We start from the raw sequence: 20,010 nt of genomic DNA, 5'->3' as shown, positions 1-20,010 counted from the left end.
ATATATATATATATATATATATATATATATATATATATACAATAAATCATAGAGCTTAATAGCTACGCCCTCTTGTGGTCTGTGCCGTCTACACTCCCTCCAAAACACAACACATTTGTTTTAATGTTACAATAATTTGGATTACAGCAGGGATGTCAAACTGTTTTTTATTGAGGGCCACGTCACAGTTATGGCTACCATCAGGGGGTTGCTTGTAACAACTAATATGATTTTTTATTCCTTGCATTTGAATAATAAATATTGTTTTCATACGCTGTATAAAAAATATCTGTAGATTTTACAGTTTAAAAAAATGACATTCACCAGAATTTTACTGTAAACTATACAGTGTGTGTTTTTTTACAACATAAAGTAATACAGTAAATGGAAAAGAGTACAGATGGGGGTTTTTTTTACAGTAAATTTTACCGTGGGTTTTTTTTGTACAACATAGTGTAAATAGAAAAACAGCACCACTGTTTTTTGTTTTTTATTCTGGCAACTGATCTGAAATTTTTTTTTTTTTACTTTACTTTAATTCCATTTACAGTATGACACCATAAAAACAACTACAGATTTTACGGTGAAAAACTGGCAGCTCAGTCAACCGAATTTTACTGTGAAAAAAAAAAAAAAGTGGTAGTTTTTCGATTCACAGTTATATGCTAATAAAACCCACTGTAAATGTTCCTATATACAGTACAGGCCAAATGTTTGGACACACCTTCTCATTCAATGCCTTTTCTTTATTTTCATGACTATTCACATTGTAGATTGTCACTGAAGGCATCAAAACTATGAATGAACACATGTAGAGTTATGTACTTAACTAAAAAAGGTGAAATAACTGAAAACATGTTTTATATTCTAGTTTCTTCAAAATAGCCACCCTTTGCTCTGATTACTGCTTTGCGGTCTCATTGTCATCCCATTGGGTTGAGTTTGTTCTTGCCCTGATGTGGGATCTGAGCCGAGGATGTCGTTGTGGCTTGTGCAGCCCTTTGAGACACTTGTGATTTAGGGCTATATAAGTCAACTTTGATTGATTGATTGATTAAAGGAGTCATATGTATGTATGTAATGGTGGTTCTTTGGTCAAAATGTTGCATAGATGATGTTTTACAGATCATCTTCAAGCCGCTTTCTTCCGGATGCACCGTTTTGTGGGCGGTCTTATTTACGTGGCTCACCTTCGACGGCGTCTTCTCCCCGCCATCTTTGTTGTAGCGGTGTAGCGTGCAAGGACGGGAGTGGAAGACGTGTCAAAAGATGGCGCTAACTGTTTTAATGACATTCAGACTTTACTTCAATCAATGACGGAGCAGCATCTCCTCATCCGGAAACGACAACCACGCCGGAAATGTGTCCCGTGAAAAACCGTCTGACCGGAACTCTCTAATAACTAAAGTTCCTTGGGTGAATAATGTAAACTCACTACACCGGTATGTTTTATCGCTTTCATGGCGAGTTTACTGACAGATATAAGTAAGAACTTTACACTACTTTATATTAGAAATGGCAACAATGGAGGATGAACGTCCCATAATAATAAGATCGAGGAAAAAAAGAAGCTAAGAGACTACGGGGTCGGCACGGACTACAAAAGCGGACGCGCGAAATTTTTCAGGACTTATGCAGATCCCAAATACACATCAGCAGGTACCAGAAGGTAAGAAAACTTGCTTTTGCATAATATTGCGAAACAAAACGCCAGATAATGTCTTACCTTACACACACACCATAATAATACTTGTATGATTAATGCGCCGACAATCCATAAAGCAGTGCGGCTTCATAGCTTACCAAAGTCGTACTAAAACATTTTTGATAGATTTTTGAGCGTCGTGTGTAATGTTCTATATTTTCAATGGAACATATAAAATGTTGATGTTGTTTACTTGAGTCATATTGCCATCATAGTGCAGTCTACACGTACCTCTTATGTTTGGCTGCCATCTACTGGTCACACTTATTATTACACAATGTACCAAATAAAATTGCTTCGAGGTCGGTAAGCAAAACCAGAATTATTCCGTACATTAGGCGCACTGACGAGTTTTGAGGGGGGAAAAAGGATTTTAAGTGCGCCTTTTAGTCCGGAAAATACGGTACATTCAATAGGAAAATATAAGGTACCGTATTTTTCGGACTATAAGTCGCCGTTTTTTTCATAGTTTGGCCAGGGGTGCGACTTATACTCAGGAGCGACTTATGTGTGAAATTATTAACACATTACCGTAAAATATCAAATAATATTTAGCTCATTCACGTAAGAGACTAGACCAGGGGTGCTCATTACGTCGATCGCGAGCTACCGGTCGATCACGGAGGGTGTGTCAGTCGATCGCCAGCCAGGCATTAAAAAAAATAGTCCTAAAAATGAGCGATCATACATCTTCACTATGACGTCACTTTCGTCACTTGATTGACTTTCACGGCACCTGAGAGTCTTCTGAGATGACGCTGGCTGCTGTAGGCTCATTATTAAGAAAAAATAACCGACAGGATGAAGGCGAGAAACACTTTTTATTTCAACAGACTCTGGCGCCGTACCTGGCGTCAAAACTCCAAAGACCGACTGCACAGTTCCTGCCTTCACAATAAAAGCTCTGCTTCATCCTGCCTGCGCTAAGACTCTCAGAAAGCTGGCGTGCACAAGCTAGCAAGCTACGGAGTTTGCCGCCAATGTATTTCTTGTAAAGTGTATACAAAGGAGTACGGAAGCTGGACAAATAAGATGCCAAAAACCAACCACTTTCATGTGGTATTGGACAGAAAGGAGGACTTTTTTCTCCTCCATTTGAAAATGCGGACGTTGTCAGCACCACTGTCTGATTCCTATCAAAGCAAGTCATCAGAATCAGGTAATACACCAACTTATATTCTTGTCTTCATGAAAGAAAGGAATCTATATGTGTTAAACATGCTTGCATTATCTTTAAACACTTTTAATTTAACAATATTAACTATATGTGTTAAACATGCTTGTATTATCTTTAAACACCTTTAACTTGTTAACAATATTAACTATATGTGTTAAACATGCTTGCATTATCTTTAAACACCTTTAATTTATTAAAAATATTAACTATATGTGTTAAACATGCTTGCATTATCATTAAAGACCTTTAACTTGTTAACAAAAACATATATTTCATAAATAAGTATGTATAAATTATATATATGAATGAGGTAGATCCCCGCGACTTGATCAATTGAAAAAGTGTGAGCACCCCTGGACTAGACGTATAAGATTTCATGGGATTTAGCAATTAGGAGTGACAGATTGTTTGGTAAACGTATAGCATGTTCTATATGTTATAGTTATTTGAATGACTCTTACCATAATATGTTACGTTAACATACCAGGCACGTTCTCAGTTGGTTATTTATGCCTCATACAACGTACACTTATTCAGCCTGTTGTTCACTATTCTTTATTTATTTAAAATTGCCTTTCAAATGTCTATTCTTGGTGTTGGATTTTATCAAATACATTTCCCCAAAAAATGCGACTTATATACACTACCGTTCAAAAGTTTGGGGTCACCCAAACAATTTTGTGGAATAGCCTTCATTTCTAAGAACAAGAATAGACATTCGAGTTTCAGATGAAAGTTCTCTTTTTCTGGCCATTTTGAGCGTTTAATTGACCCCACAAATGTGACGCTCCAGAAACTCAATCTGCTCAAAGGAAGGTCCGTTTTGTAGCTTCTGTAACGAGCTAAACTGTTTTCAGATGTGTGAACATGATTGCACAAGGGTTTTCTAATCATCAATTAGCCTTCTGAGCCAATGAGCAAACACATTGTACCATTAGAACACTGGAGTGATAGTTGCTGGAAATGGGCCTCTATACACCTATGTAGATATTGCACCAAAAAGCAGACATTCGCAGCTAGAATAGTCATTTACCACATTAGCAATGTATAGAGTGTATTTCTTTAAAGTTAAGACTAGTTTAAAGTTATCTTCATTGAAAAGTACAGTGCTTTTCCTTCAAAAATAAGGACATTTACATGTGACCCCAAACTTTTGAACAGTAGTGTATGTTTTTTTCCTTCTTTGTTTTGCATTTTCGGCCGGTGCGACTTATACTTCGGAGCGACTTATAGTCCGAAAAATACGGTACTTTACTGATTTTTTTCAGGTCTCCGCGTGCCACGTAAAATGATGTGGCTGGCACGGGCCTTGAGTTTGACACCGGCGTAGTACAGTATTTTTATCAATAGTGTTCAACCCTGGTCATTGTTTACAGTGCATGCAAGCCAGCCTTCCACAAGCGATAGAATGCACATAGAATGAATAATGAGATGATAAGAGCAGAGGCCCCACATCTGAGGAAGGGTTCACAAGCTGTCCACCACATTAAAACACACAGCGAGAGGAATACCCTTCACCTCTCCTCCACCCGCCTCATCCTCCCTGTGTTGTTTTCCCTCACAGCACTTGAATCTTGGAAGAAAAAAATAAATAAATAAAAAATCAGCCTCAGCCTGGTCTGATGAGGGAGATGAAAGCGGGCCCGCACAGAGCTGCAGGTCACCAACTCCAATACTGCTTGATCACGCTCGCGCCGGTGATATCATTGATTTTTTTTTTTGGGGCCGCGATCAATCCCATCAGCTGCTGGGAGATGAATGAGGAGGAAGATGAGGAGGACATTGTGACCTGTTACGTAAAGCTGCATTAGCCCACCAAGTTTCAGTGGGGTTTTTTTTTTTTCCCGCCATGCCAAACCCAAGACATGTGATGATGATGGTGATGATTCTCACTCCCGGCCACAGATGGGTTGCATGACGTCAGCGCCATTCACCGTTTGAGCGCGGTTGTGTGTTTGGCTCCACATGGACAAATGAATGCTTGCGAAGACGTGCAGTCCTTAAGTAAGAGGAGCCTTTGGAGCAGGGGTCACCAACGCGGTGCCCGCGGGCACCAGGTAGCCCGTAAGGACCAGATGAGTAGCCTGCCGGCCTGTTCTAAAAATAGCTCAAATAGCAGCACTTACCAGTGAGCTGCCTCTATTTTTTAAATTTTATTTATTTACTAGCAAGCTGGTCTCGCTTTGCCCGACATTTTTAATTCTAAAAGAGACAAAACTCAAATAGAATTTGAAAATCCAAGAAAATATTTTAAAGACTTGGTCTTCACTTGTTTAAATAAATTCATTAATTTTTTTACTTTGCTTCTTATAACTTTCAGAAAGACAATTTTAGAGAAAAAATACAACATTAAAAATGATTTTAGGATTTTTAAACACATATACCTTTTTACCTTTTAGATTCCTTCCTCTTCTTTCCTGACAATTTAAATCAATGTTCAAGTAAATTTATTTTTTTTATTGTAAAGAATAATAAATAAATTTTAATTTAATTCTTCATTTTAGCTTCTGTTTTTTCGATGAAGAATATTTGTGAAATATTTCTTCAAACTTATTATGATTAAAATTCAAAAAAAATATTCTGGCAAATCTAGAAAATCTGTATAATCAAATTTAAATCTTATTTCAAAGTCTTTTGAATTTCTTTTAAAATTTTTGTTCTGGAAAATCTAGAAGAAATAATGATTTGTTTTTGTTAGAAATATAGCTTGGTCCAATTTGTTATATATTCTAACAAAGTGTAGATTGGATTTTAAACCTATTTAAAACATGTCATCAAAATTTTAAAATTAATCTTAATCAGGAAAAATTACTAATGATGTTCCATAAATTCTTTTTTTAAGTTTTTCTCTTCTTTTTTTTGGTTGAATTTTGAATTTTAAAGAGTCGAAATTGAAGATAAACTATGTTTCAAAATGTAATTGTCATTTTTTTCGTGTTTTCTCCTCTTTTAAACTGTTCAATTAAGTGTAAATATAACTAATTATTAATAATAACATAGAGTTAAAGGTAAATTGAGCAAATTGGCTATTTCTGGCAATTTATTTAAGTGTGTATCAAACTGGTAGCCCTTCCCATTAATCACTACCCAAGAAGTAGCTCTTGGTTTCAAAAAGGTTGGTGACCCCTGCTTTGGAGCAAGGCAGAGGTGGACTACATGGCTGCTGAGCCCAGAGTCACAGCCACACATCCAGTCAAAATGCTGGGCAGGATGGAGGAAATCTCCCCCGGAACCCCCCGAGGCACTTCCGCCGCGGCTGCCTGCATCCTCCGCCACCAAAGTAACGCTTTATCCTCATCTCGGACCATTCAGTTGTCCTGCTCCGTGACGTAAACTAAACAGCCTTCAGCAGCACAAATCAAAACCCGGCAAACACACTTCTTTCTTTTAGGGGGGGTTCAAAATGGCTCCATGAATAATTGAAAACACGACCACTTTCAGAAAAGAGGAGAAAAAAAAACTCGCGAGGAGCAATAACGTACTATTTTCATGGCGTTATATAACAATTCTCCTGTGTTGGGCCATGGGAGAGACTCCTTCTGCAAACACAAGCTGGGATATATTTAGAGAGGAGAGGGCTTTTATAACAGCCACTCTGCAGAAGACGCACGCAGGCGACGTTCACAAAACATCACTAGCCGATCATCTCGGGTGTTTGGAGTTAGCATATTGTCCATCAGCTTGCATGGGCTAACTTTCACGTCCTTAAAAAAAAATGATTGTGTGAATGCTCCAAAGCAGGGGTCACCAACCTTTTTGAAAGCAAGAGCTACTTCTTGGGTACTGATTAATGCGGAGGGCTACCAGTTTGATACACACTTAAATAAATTGCCAGAAATAGCCAATTTGCTCAATTTACCTTTAACTCTATGTTATTATTAATAATGAATGATATTTACACTTAATTGAATGATTTAAAAGAGGAGAAAAAACGAAAAAAAATGACAATCAAATTTTTAAACATAGTTTTTCTTCAATTTCGACTCTTTAAAATTCAAAATTCAACCGAAAAAAAGAAGAGAAAAAATAGCTAATTCGAATCTTTATGAAAAAATAAAAATAATAATTTATGGAACATCATTAGTAATTTTTCCTGACTAAGATAAATTTTAGAATTTTGATGACATGTTTTAAATAGGTTAAAATCCAATCTGCACTTTGTTAGAATATATAACAAATTGGACCAAGCTATATTTCTAACAAAGACAAATCATTATTTCTTCTAGATTTTCCAGAACAAAAATTTTAAAAGAAATTCAAAAGACTTTGAAATCAGATTTAAATTTGATTCTACAGATTTTCTAGATTTGCCAGAATACTTTTTTTGAATTTTAATCATAATAAGTTTGAAGAAATATTTCACAAATATTCTTCGTCGAAAAAACAGAAGCTAAAATGAAGAATTAAATTAAATTTTTTAAATTATTCTTTACAATAAAAAAATGAATAAAATACTTGAACATTGATTTAAATTGTCAGGAAAGAAGAGGAAGGAATTTAAAAGGTAAAAAAGTATATGTGTTTAAAAATCCTAAAATCATTTTTAAGGTTGTATTTTTTTCTCTAAAATTGTCTTTCTGAAAGTTATAAGAAGCAAAGTAAAAACATGTATGCATTTATTTAAACAAGTGAAGACCAAGTCTTTAAAATATTTTCTTGGATTTTAGAATTCTATTTGAGTTTTGTCTCTCTTAGAATTAAAAATGTCGAGCAAAGCGAGACCAGCTTGCTAGTAAATAAATAACATTTAAAAAATAGAGGCAGCTCACTGGTAAGTGCTGCTATTTGAGCTATTTTTAGAACAGGCCAGCGGGCTACTCATCTGGTCCTTACGGGCTACCTGGTGCCCGCGGGCGCCGCGTTGGTGACCCCTGCTCCAAAGCATTCAGAAATATGGTATTCTACACCAAAATTCATCTATTTATTGAACTTCTTCAACTTCTTCTTCTTCTTGTCCAGATTTTTTCACCCGATTCAAACCGTTCCAACTTGAAACTGTTCAGCCTATTCGGGAATCGCGGGCTTTCCCTTAACAAAATTTCAAAAATTCCCAGATTTCCCAGAAATCCGGGTTTTCCGGGACATTTTTTCCATTCAAAATGAATTGGCCATTTTTGAAACTTTCACCATTTCCACATTTTTCAACCCATTCAATCAATCAATCAATCAATGTTTATTTATATAGCCCTAAATCACAAGTGTCTCAAAGGGCTGCGCAAGCCACAACGACATCCTCGGTACAGAGCCCACATACGGGCAAGGAAAAACTCACCCCTAGGGGAGACCGAAAGCAATGGATGTCGAGTGGGTCTGACATAATATTGTGAAAGTCCAGTCCACAGTGGATCCAACACATCAGCGAGAGTCCAGTCCATAGTGGGGCCAGCAGGAAAGCGTCCCGAGCGGAGACGGGTCAGCAGCTCAGAGATGTCCCCAACCGATGCACAGGCTAGCGGTCCACCCGGGGTCCTGACTCTGGACAGCAAGCACTTCATCCATGGCCACCGGACCATGGATGAATTCAAACCATTCCACCTTAAACACATTCCACCATCCTGGAAATTCAAACTAGGGATGTCCCGATCCGATATTTGGATCGGATCGGCCGCCGATATTTGCCAAAAAATGCGTGTCGGCAAGGCAAGGGAAAATGCCGATCCAGATCCAGTTTTTTTTTTAAAAACTCCGGTCCGTGTTTTCCAACGCACCGATTTAAATAATACATTCCACTTTACTGCTGCTCCCTAACTTCCGTTCCGCATTTCCCAGCACACCTTCAACACATCCACAGGTCTGTGGATTCTCACGCAGTTGCTTTTCGCTGCTGGCATTACACGACAGGCTCTTCTCACTCTTTTCTGTGTTTCCCTCTCACAGACAGCAAGCGCACCTTCTTACACACGTCACGTACTGTCACGTCATACGTCACATACGTATACGCCCTCCCCGAGCGGAGAGGTAGCAGCATGGCTAACGTTAGCTGTGACGCTAGCGCAGCCGTGCGAGCAACGTTCCCTCTAAGGTGCGCGCCTGTGCAATTGCGCGCTGCTCAAGCGTCCTCTGCGCACAGCAATTATATGCCACGCACAAAATCAAATAAAAAAATGAGCGCATAACAATTTTCGACACACGGACACGACAGAGAAAACAGTTTTCGTCATCATTGTTCAAATATTGTAACGTCTGTCGAGACGCTTTATCTCCATTCGGTGCCACACGCCCACACCATCGAAATGCCGAGGCAAAAATTTCCACATCAACACCGCATGAAAAAATGTGTGATTTTTTTTAGTTGTGATTTCCTTCTCTCCATGAAAGTTTAAAAGTAGCATATATTAATGCAGTATGAAGAAGAATGTTTTAATGTAGACATGCAAGCCTTGAAAAAAAAAATTTAAAATCAAGACTACATTTCCTGCAAATGGGTGCATTTCTACCCTATATTTTAACTTTAGATTCATTCTCATATCAAACTCTTTTGACACTTACATCCGGCGCCCCCCTCCACACCCCGGATTATAAATAATGTCAATAATTCAATGTGATTATCTTGTGTGATGACTGTATTATGATGATAGTATATATGATAGTATATATCTGTATCATGAATCAATTTAAGTGGACCCCGACTTAAACAAGTTGAAAAACTTATTCGGGTGTTACCATTTAGTGGTCAATGGTACGGAATATGTACTTCACTGTGCAACCTACTAATAAAAGTCTCAATCAATCAATCAATCAAAACACATAGAATCATCATATTGCTGTGATTATATGCATCAAGTGTTCATTCAAGGCTAAGGCAAAATATCGAGATATATATCGTGTATCGCAATATTAAAAAAAGGCCAGCCCTAGTCCAATGATGCCATTTCTGTTGGTCATGTATAATTTTGTCTATTTTGTGTTTATCCTTGAATAAACAGGTCAGTTTCTTCTAACCAATTATTGTGTATTATTCAAACTCCCCTAATTCAGCTGGCCAGTTGTTATCAAGAGTACTAAAACCTTTTTCAACATGATTCTGACAACTAAGTAGGCTAAATACTCAGTGGCCTAGTGGTTAGAGTGTCCGCCCTGAGATCGGTAGGTTGTGAGTTCAAACCCCGGCCGAGTCATACCAAAGACTATAAAAATGGGACCCATTACCTCCCTGCTTGGCACTCAGCATCAAGGGTTGGAGTTGGGGGTTAAATCACCAAAAATGATTCCCGGGCGCGGCACCGCTGCTGCCCACTGCTCCCCTCACCTCCCAGGGGGTGATCAAGGGGATGGGTCAAATGCAGAGGACAAATTTCACCACACTGAGTGTGTGTGTGACAATCATTGGTACTTTAACTTTAACTTTAAATAACTTTAAACTTGAATACATGCTCGGATAGGCCAGTATCAGTCAGTATCGGTATCGGTCAGTATCGGTATCGGATCGGAAGTGCAAAAACAATATCGGTATCGGATCGGAAGTGCAAAAACCTGGATCGGGACATCCCTAATTCAAACTACCGTATTTTTCGGACTATAAGTCGCAGTTTTTTTAATAGTTTGGCCGGGGGTGCGACTTATACTCAGGAGCGACTTACGTGTGAAATTATTAACACATGACCGTAAAATATCCAATAATATGATTTAGCTCATTCACGTAAGAGACTAGACGTATAAGATTTCATGGTATTTAGCGATTAGGAGTGACAGATTGTTTGGTAAACGTATAGCATGTTCTATATGTTATAGTTATTTGAATGACTCTTACCATAATATGTTACGTTAACATACCAGTTGGTTATTTATGCCTCATATAACGTACACTTATTCAGCCTGTTGTTCACTATTCTTTATTTATTTTAAATTGCCTTTCAAATGTCTATTCTTGGTGTTGGCTTTTATCAAATACATTTCCCCAAAAAATGCGACTTATACTCCAGTGCAACTTATATATGTTTTTTTCCTTCTTTATTATGCATTTTCGGTCGGTGCGACTTACAGTCCAAAAAATACGGTAACTGTTTTCCAGAATTCCTGGTTTGCCAAAGCCCTATTTCCACCCTTTTTTCTGGCGACTACTACTTCCACATTTTTACAATGCATCTAAACCGTTTCACCGTCAAAACATTCCTCTTTATTAGGACTGGAAAAATTCCCGGTTTTCCGTAAATTCCAGGATTTCCGTAATACCATTTCGCGATTCAACATGTTACTGATTCAACATTTCTCAGCCGATTTGAAAAATTCCAACACCAATTCCCAAATATTTGGAAATTTCCATTGAAATCAATGGGACCTTCTTCAAAGTTCTACAACTCCCGCAATTTTCATCTGTTTTAAACTGTTCCAACTTCAAAATATTCAGTCTGTTCAGGAATTGTGTGCTCTACTTCAACGTTTTTTTTTTAAATCCAGGATTTCAGTTCAACTTCAGCATTGGAGCATTCACACGCAATTCCTTCAGGAAATTGCCTCATCTAGTTGTTTTGTGCTTCCCAAATTGTAAGCCATGAAAGTTGGACTTGTCCACATGGGAACTGAAGTGAATGAATTAACTCATTATATGTTCTACATAAGGTGAATGTTTATATTCACCTTGGAGAAAGCTAACCACAAGGTTTAAGTAAATAATGGTTGAGCCCATAACTGCCACGGTTGTCAAAAATATTGGAAAAATTATTTGATAATAGACTTCGTGGCTTCATTGAAAAGCACAAATTATTATCTGATTGTCAATATGGGTTCCGTCCAAATAGGTCGACTTCATTAGCTTTAAGTGATTTAATAGAAAACATTACTAATGATATCGAGAAGAATACATTTGTTATAGGAATTTTTATTGACCTGCAAAAGGCTTTCGCTACCATTGACCACCAGATTTTGGTAAATAAACTGGAAAACTATGGCATAAGGGGAGTGGCAGGGAAATAGCTGAAGAGCTACTTGAATGAGAGACAGCAGATTATTCAGATCGACCAACATCAATCTACACTCATGAACATAACCTGTGGAGTCCCCCAGGGGTCCATACTAGGACCCACACTATTTATAATGTATATCAATGAAATATGTAAAGTATCAACACTGCTGGAGTTCATCCTCTTTGCTGACGATACAACCATTACATGTGCAGGTGACGACATGAAGCAACTTCTGGCCTCTGTAACTGAGGAGATGATCAAGTTAAAAACTTGGTTTAATACCAACAAATTGTCTCTGAATGTAAAGAAGACCAAAATCATGCTCTTTAGCAATCGAAAAAGTAATATACCCATCAGGATTGTTATTGATGATACACCAATAGATTATGTTCAACAAAATGCATTCTTAGGAGTGGTAATAGATGAAAATATATCATGGAAGCCTCATATAAGTTACTTGAGGTTAAAGGTTGCTAAATGTGTTGGAATGATGAGGAGATCATGTCATTTATTGAACACCAATGCTCTGCTGTTATTGTACCATTCATTTATTATGTCGTATTTAAATTATTGTGTTGAAGTCTGGGGAAATTGTTATAGATCCCATCTACAGCCTTTAGTCACTCTGCAGAAAAAGGCCATTAGGATTGTGTCCAATGTTCACTACAGACATCATTCAAATCCACTATTCGTGGAGTTAAAGCAACTTAAACTGCACGATGTCATCAAATTTAAAACTGCTCAAATTATGTTTAGGGCATCCCAAAACTCTCTACCATCCAATATACAGAACCTATTCCAGGATAGGGATGCTCACCATAGGTACAGTCTAAGACAGGGGTCGGCAACCCGCGGCTCCGGAGCCGCATGCGGCTCCTTCACCACTCTGATGCGGCTCAGCTACATACATGCCAACCCCCCGATTTTCCCAGGAGACTTATGGATCTCAGTGTCTCTCATAGATTACTCCCAGGGAAAAATTAATCCTATTTACACTCTAATTACTAAATAAAGGGTGTGCCCTAATTGCACTGCAGTAATTGTCCTCTATAGCATTTACATACAGCGTGCCAGTCCAGCCACATGTTGCATGTTGTTATTACTTGCACACACAGGAGACAGCAAAGCATACTTACTCATCAGCCACACAGCTTACACTGACGGTAGCTGTATCAAACAACTTTAACATTGTTACGTTACAAATATGCGCCACACTGTGAACCCACACCAAAAAAGAATGAAAAACACATTTCTGGAGAACATCCCACCGTAACACAGCATAAACACAACACAACCATTACCCAGAATCCCATGCAGCCCTAACTCTTCCGGTCTACATTATACACCCCCGCTACCACCAAATCCCCCCACACATCAACCCCCCACCCCCCCACCCCCCTCTCCGTGCGTTGGTTGAGCGGAAGAGTTAGGGCTGCATGGGATTCTGGGTATTGGTACCGTCAGTGTAAGATGTGTGGCTGCTGAGTTAGTACGCCTTGCTGTCACTTACGTGAGCAAGCTGAAATTGCAATCTACGTGTGGTCGAGCAGGTACACTGTTAGGGCAGACTGTAGAGGGCGCCAAATGCAGTGTCACCACGCCCTGATATTCGGGAGTCTCCCGGGAAAAATGAGAGGGTTGGCAAGTATGACGCTATCAAGCGCCATTCATTCAAAACTCGCGGGCTGTGTGTGTGTGTGTGTGTGTGTGTGTGTGTGTGTGTGTGTGTGTGTGTGTGTGTGTGTGTGTGTGTGTGTGTGTGTGTGTGTGTGTGTGTGTGTGTGTGTGTGTGTGTGTGTGTGTGTGTGTGTGTGTGTGTGTGTGTGTGTGTGTGTGTGTGTGTGTGTGTGTGTGCGTGTGTGCGCGCGCGTGCGCGCGTGTGCGTGTTTGTTTTGTCTCGTCTTGTCTTGTCTGAAAGTAACAGTGGTACTATTGTATTGTTAGTGTACAGGAGCTTTTCTTGTTTTTGTTTGTATAGTATTGTTCTTGTATTATATTGTTTATGTTAAATGTGGAATGAGTGAGAGGGGTTGGGATATTATAAGCATCTGCTTCATCCAACCCCTTTTCAAGCCTTGCATAAATGTCTCTGCCAAAATGTAAAAAAAAAATGTAAAAAAAAATAAAATGTTTTGTTGTACTGTGCAGGTTTGAAATAAATACTTCAATTCAATTCAATAAATTAAGGAGCCTCAGTTGGACATTCGTATGTGGACCGGGTTATCCCTCTCTAGAGAAGAGGCAATAAATTCAGACTTCGGAATACAAAAGTGATAGCTCTATCCTGGAGGAGAGACTCCGTGTCTATCTTCACGTCAACATTTAAGTTACAAAGTGCTTCTTCACCATAGAGCAGGGGCCCATTTGGGGCCGCAAGCGCCTCCGAGATGGCCACCGAGAAAATATCTGTGTCTGTTGTAATATACTTTTCCAACACTTGTGGCAGTAATAACAATAACAAGCAAAAAGCGCAAAAAAATATGACTGAAGTGGTGAAGCTGTATTGTCGTTTGCACATAAATCTTCTTTACAGTTTATTTAAGAATCAAATATAGTGTTATTTATTATTAATTTAGCTAGACATTTTTTTTATTTTAGCACTGCGTAATTTTGTGCACATATTTTTTATAAATTTTTATGAGTTCCTTCTTTTGCTGTATATTTAAATAGTAGCTATTTTTTTTAATCAGTCTGACCTAAGCCTTGATAATAATCCCTGTGATTAACACATGTTTTCATATCATTTGACAAGGTTTATCCAGTTAAACTGTAAGTAAGTTAGATGTAATTATTAAATACCATTAAAATCAAGAGTAAGATGACCAAAATTCCTTGATAATATTTGAGTGGGCCCTGGGCCCTTCTGTAAGGGAAAAGTTGGGCCCCGTGGTCAAAAAGGTTAAGAACACCTGCACTACTGGATCATAACTTATTTTATTTTTATTCTATTCCATAAATAATGTATTCCTATTAACGTGTGCTATTTAGACTACTCTATATTATATTTTATTTAAATTACTTTGTACATACTATTGTTGTTGTGGTACTAATCGGGCTAAATCTGGGACATCGGGTACTAGATTTGGTTCCATCTCATGTGTCTCGTGTGCTGCTATTACAATAAAGTTTCTTGAATTCTTGTTTTGGGTAGCCTGCTCTTTCCAGAGTACACTGTAAACATTTTCATTGTAAATTTAGGGCTAATAATTGCATTACTCTAACAGTAACATTTACAGTAACTTACTGTGAAAAGTTAATTGCTATCGTAACCATGTGTTGTAATATTACACCGACAGTAAAGTTTAAATATATTACTTTACTGTAAAAAAATACTGTTAAATTATGTGAAAAAGTGGTATTTTTTAAAGTGTACCGTATTTCCTTGAATTGCCGCCGGGAATATAGTATTCGCCTGCCTAGAATTACAGCCGGGTCAAACTCATTTCGCAAAATAATTAGCGCATGCTTGGCACTTCCGCCGGGTCAAATATGAGTCATTAAATGACTCTCGCCTCCTGGTGGTAGAGGGCGCTAGTGATCCTTCTTGCGACTACCAGTACTGCAGAAGACCGGTGCTGCAGAAGAAGACAACAAGCAGCAAGCGTAAGCAGCAATCGTTTGCTTGCACTTTTACCATGGAGGATTACATATCTAAAATAAAACAGTTTTCTAAACTGGACTTTCAATCGAAGCAGGAGGTAATTATTAAAGGAAGATCTCCAGAGACTTTTAAAACTGAAGAAACATAAGGAAGACTGCCTTTGATCAGAAGCAGCTGCACATGGACATCATTTATAAGTAAAGGTAAGACCATAATAACGTTTTTTTTATTAAATGTGCTTTTCATGATAAGGTAAGCGCCGGAGTGAGAAGAGGTTTTAAAATAATTAGCGCATGCTTGCCCATCCCGCATGCTTTTGGTAAGCGCAGAAGTGAGAAGAGGTTTTAAATTAATTAGCGCCCCGGCGGCTATTCAAGGAAATACGGTATGTCAATTTGTTTTCACCGAACGATCAGCTTCAGTCTGGCTTTCACAATTTGATTCGATTCCGATTCTAGGGGTGATGATTTGATTCAGAATCAATTCTCGATGAAACTGATTCTCACAATTTATTATAAAAATGATAATATCAACCTTTTCAAAACAGTAGACAGGTTACAAAAGTTCATCTCGGCTAAAACACTTTTTCTTAATTGATAATCCCCCCCAAAAAAGTAATGTTTTTCAAGACTATGAATCAATTTAAAACCGGAATAAATAAGAATCGCAAATCGGACGTAAATCTATTTTTTTTCAACCCACCTACTATTTATTGATTCCGACATTGGGTTAAAAAAAAAGCAAAACACAAGCATTCCGGTGTGGACAGGGCCCCGGTATTAGCATAGGGCTATATAAATAAACATTGATTGATGATTGATTGATCTTCACTCATACCTAAACAATACACACGCCTACAGCTAGGGGGCAGCAGTGCTAAAAATAATCGCAGGCCAACCAGGAAATAGGAAAACGTAGATTGTTATAGTAACAATAGGTTAAACTTTGTCAGAGTGCCATGTGTTCTACCCAGTTTACCCTAGGGCAACAACATTAATATATGTTTTAATATTGTTTTTAATATTGTTGTGCAGCACTTTGGAAACATTTTGCTGTTTAAATGTGCTATATAAATAAAGTGGATTGGATTGGATTGGATTGGGTCCCATTTTTATTGTCTTTGGTATGACTCGGCCAGGGTTTGAACTCACAACCTACCGATTTCAGGGCGGATTAAGTATTGTTATCAAGTATTATTATCACTTTAGGACGGGGCTAAACATATACACGAAGAGAATGCCAGGAGCAGGCACGCTAATAGCTAAGCTAAGCCAGCTTTAAACGACACCAACAAATAAGTGCATAGGAAAGTGTAAGAATGCAGATGGAACCGTGTTACAGCAGAAAGTAAGCAGATATTAACAATAAATTAACAAGTAGATGATACAGATGATCTTTGACTAGCTTTTTTGCAGAAGATCCTTCAAAAGACAAGAGTGCCTGCAATACAGATTATCTTTGACTACCTTTTTTTTCAGAAGATCATTAAAAACACAAGAGTGCCTGCAATACAGATGATCTTTAACTAGCTTTTTTTGGGGAAGATCCTTAAAAACACAAGAGTGCCTGCAATACAGATGATCTTTGACTAGCTATTTTGCAGAAGCTCCTTAAAAACACAAGAGTGCCTGCAATGCAGATGATCTTTAACTAGCTTTATTTGCGGAAGATCCTTAAAAACACAAGAGTGCCTGCAATACAGATGATCTTTGACTAGCTATTTTGCAGAAGCTCCTTAAAAACACAAGAGTGCCTGCAATACAGAAGATCTTTGACTAGCTTTTTTGGCAGAATATCCTTACAAACAAGCGCCTGCAATACAGATGATCTTTGACTAGCTTTTTTTGCAGAAGATCCTTCAAAACACAAGAGTGCCTGCGATACAGATGATCTTTGACTAGCTTTTTTTTTGCAGTCGATCCTTAAAACCGCAAACGAATAGACTAAATTCAAATGTCTACTGTAGAGGACGCTGTCTCCCCGGAACATACAAAATGATAACGCGGCGCCCCAAAAACAATTCCGTCGAACACCCGGATCCACGCGGAAGAGAGGAAGGGGTGCGTGTCACCAAAATGTCATTACGGGAGCACGCTCACACGCGTGCACTCCCACGTGCACGCCCACAGTCGTGCCCGTGCGTCCGAGTGCGCCACTGAGTGTGTGTTTTGAATTCAAATGCAGACACAAGAGCAGGGCTGCAAATGCGGGGCTGAGAATCGCACGCATCTCCTCCACCACGACGATACATGCATCTACAATAAGATATTTGGAGAAGCATGCGCCTACCATGTTGACTTCAGACACCATGTCTATGCTGGATATGTCTATGTTCATGCCCACGGCCACGGGTGCACCTGCAAAGAGACAGGCGGCCATTAGGAGGAGAACAATACTTCATATCAATATAACATCTTCGTGACGCATCATTTTTTTCAACACCCGCGCGACAGCGGGATCGATCATCGTCTAATCGCGACTAAAAAAAAACACACACGTAAAAAAAAAAAAAAAAAAAAAAAAAGCAGATTCTTTTTTTTTTTTTTTTTTTTTTGGTTATATACCTCCAAAATCGGGCCTCAATCGAATATCGTATCCTTTCATCAGCCGGTCCACCGTTTCTTTGACCAGAGGCATGTTGCTGGGGTCTTTCAGATCTTTGACGCTAAGAAAAAAAAAAAAAAGAAAAAAAAAAAAAGACATAAAAGATGGTGTCATTTTTTTTTTTTTTTTAATGAAGGTTATGATGCCGAGCGTGGATTTAAAAAAAAAACACTTTACCTTTGAGTCCCGACAAAAGTCGCCAGTAGGGAGAAAGTCAAAATCCCAAAGTGGTTTTTCCTGATCCTCCCCATCTCAACAGTTTTTGAGGCGGTTTCGGGATGCGAGTGAGGAGCGCGCACATCCAACTTGCCGGAGACGGTGCAGAGGAGCCAATGAGCTGCGCATGCGCACTGCCTGTCCCCGAGATCAAAGCGCGGAGACGGCTGATGGTGCATGAACACCTTCCATTGCAGAGGAGGAAGATGTATGGCAGCCACGAGTGGACGCCACCACTTTCAGTCGGATTTTGGTTTTTGTCCACAACGAGGCAGAACAACACACATGATGTCAAACCTGCAGAATCTAACAGTTTTTGCTCAGATCCTGTCCCATTTCTGCAACCCACTGTCCTTTTACAATGAGACAGTCCTCCATCTTCAACATGCTCACAATAGTAAGTTTTGTACATTTCTGTACAAATTACAGTATTATACAAAACCCAAAACCAGTGAAGTTGGCAGATTGTGTAATTTGTAAATAAAAACATCCATCCATCTTCTTCCGCTTATCCGAGGTCGGGTCACGGGGGCAGCAGCCTAAGCAGGGAAGCCCAGACTTCCCTCTCCCCAGCCACTTCGTCCAGCTCCTCCCGAGGGATCCCGAGGCGTTCCCAGGCCCAGGGCTGGCCCGTGGCATAGGCCGTATAGCCAAATGCTAAGGGCGCCGTCCATCAGGGGGCGCCACGCCAGTGCCACAAATGTTGGAGGAAAAAAAAAAAGAAAAAAAATAAGTTGGTACTATTATTTCTAAATACATAAAATAATCCCACGTTAATTAAAATGCAAAGTAAAGCCTATTTAATAGAAATATTATTTGTTACAACATTACGCCCCCCCTCCCCCGGCACGGTGCGCCCCCTCCCTTCCCGTATCATGACTCTTTTTGGACGTCACCACAGATCTGTTGTGTAGGACTAAATGTTACAATCCCCTAATGCATACTTGAGACACCTATGCGACTTTGTGGGATGGTCAAGTGAGTGAAGGCATCCTCTGGGTTACCAAGTGGGCGCCCCCCATCCTCAGTGTTTCGCTGATAGGCCCACGACACCTCCAGAGGGTTCAGCAGTGAGTCCCCGCGTCCCAGGATCACTCCCTAGATGCCATCACTCACTTGAAAGCCCAGGTGGAGTCCCTTCGCTTGACCCACAGCCACTGACTCCCCTTTTCAGCGGCTTTTGAGAGGTCTTTCACTGCCTGCCGGTGGGCCTTCCCTCGCACTCCCATTTCCCTGAGGAGCCTGGATGTTGAGGTGGCCACGAATCCTCTGCAGCCTACTTCCACTGGGAGTACCCTCGCTTTCCAGCCTTGTTGTTGCGCATCGGCTGCAAGCTCAGTGTACCTCAACTTCTTGCGCTCGTAGGCCTCCTCCATTGCACTCTCCCAGGGCACCGTGAAAAATAAAAAAATCAACACAAGATGTCAAAACGGCCAAAACTGTCAGGTGCCCAGGGAAGAAAAAAGGGAAAAGAAGAGGAGAAACGAGAAAAAGACAGAGGTAGCAGGTAGACGAGTAACGTTAGCCTACATGAAATTATTTGTCTGTTACAGAATGTGATAGTAACCTGGCTTTTTAGCATTAAGCTAATGTTACATGATTCGGCAATTGCTAATCAATTAATAGCTAGTTCTGTTTTAACGTCGGGTTAATATTGTGGAGGGGGCTAAATTGTTATGGAAAATAACAATGTAACGTTAGGTAATTACAGTACTCCCTGGTGTACAGCAATTTGTAAGTCATTCTAGTTAATGCATTATTAAAAAGCACAAATAGAGAACTCTGTAGGATCCCCTTTTTTTGT

General features: G+C 39.3%; 1 protein-coding gene across 2 annotated transcripts in view; it reads right to left on the bottom strand.

Moving 5' to 3' along the window:
• gabrb2a (gamma-aminobutyric acid type A receptor subunit beta2a) overlaps positions 1-18,410 on the bottom strand; it is a 171,636-nt gene extending 153,226 nt beyond the window's left edge. The window contains exons 1-3 of one of the 2 annotated variants that reach the window (XM_062045873.1): positions 18,168-18,410; positions 17,951-18,051; positions 17,676-17,743 (exon numbers count right to left, since the gene is read on the bottom strand). In XM_062045873.1, coding sequence (XP_061901857.1) covers positions 17,676-17,743; positions 17,951-18,051; positions 18,168-18,385 — 387 coding nt within the window. In that variant the 5' untranslated portion in view covers positions 18,386-18,410. The remainder of the gene's footprint in view (positions 1-17,675; positions 17,744-17,950; positions 18,052-18,167) is intronic. The other variant, XM_062045872.1, reaches the window with a different exon arrangement.
• Positions 18,411-20,010: the final 1,600 nt, after the last annotated feature.

This window comes from Entelurus aequoreus, linkage group LG04 (assembly GCF_033978785.1).
Source record: "Entelurus aequoreus isolate RoL-2023_Sb linkage group LG04, RoL_Eaeq_v1.1, whole genome shotgun sequence".
Lineage (NCBI taxonomy): Eukaryota > Metazoa > Chordata > Actinopteri > Syngnathiformes > Syngnathidae > Entelurus > Entelurus aequoreus.
Note: the sequence above shows the minus strand (reverse complement) of the source record. Positions and strands in the feature narration are given on the sequence as shown.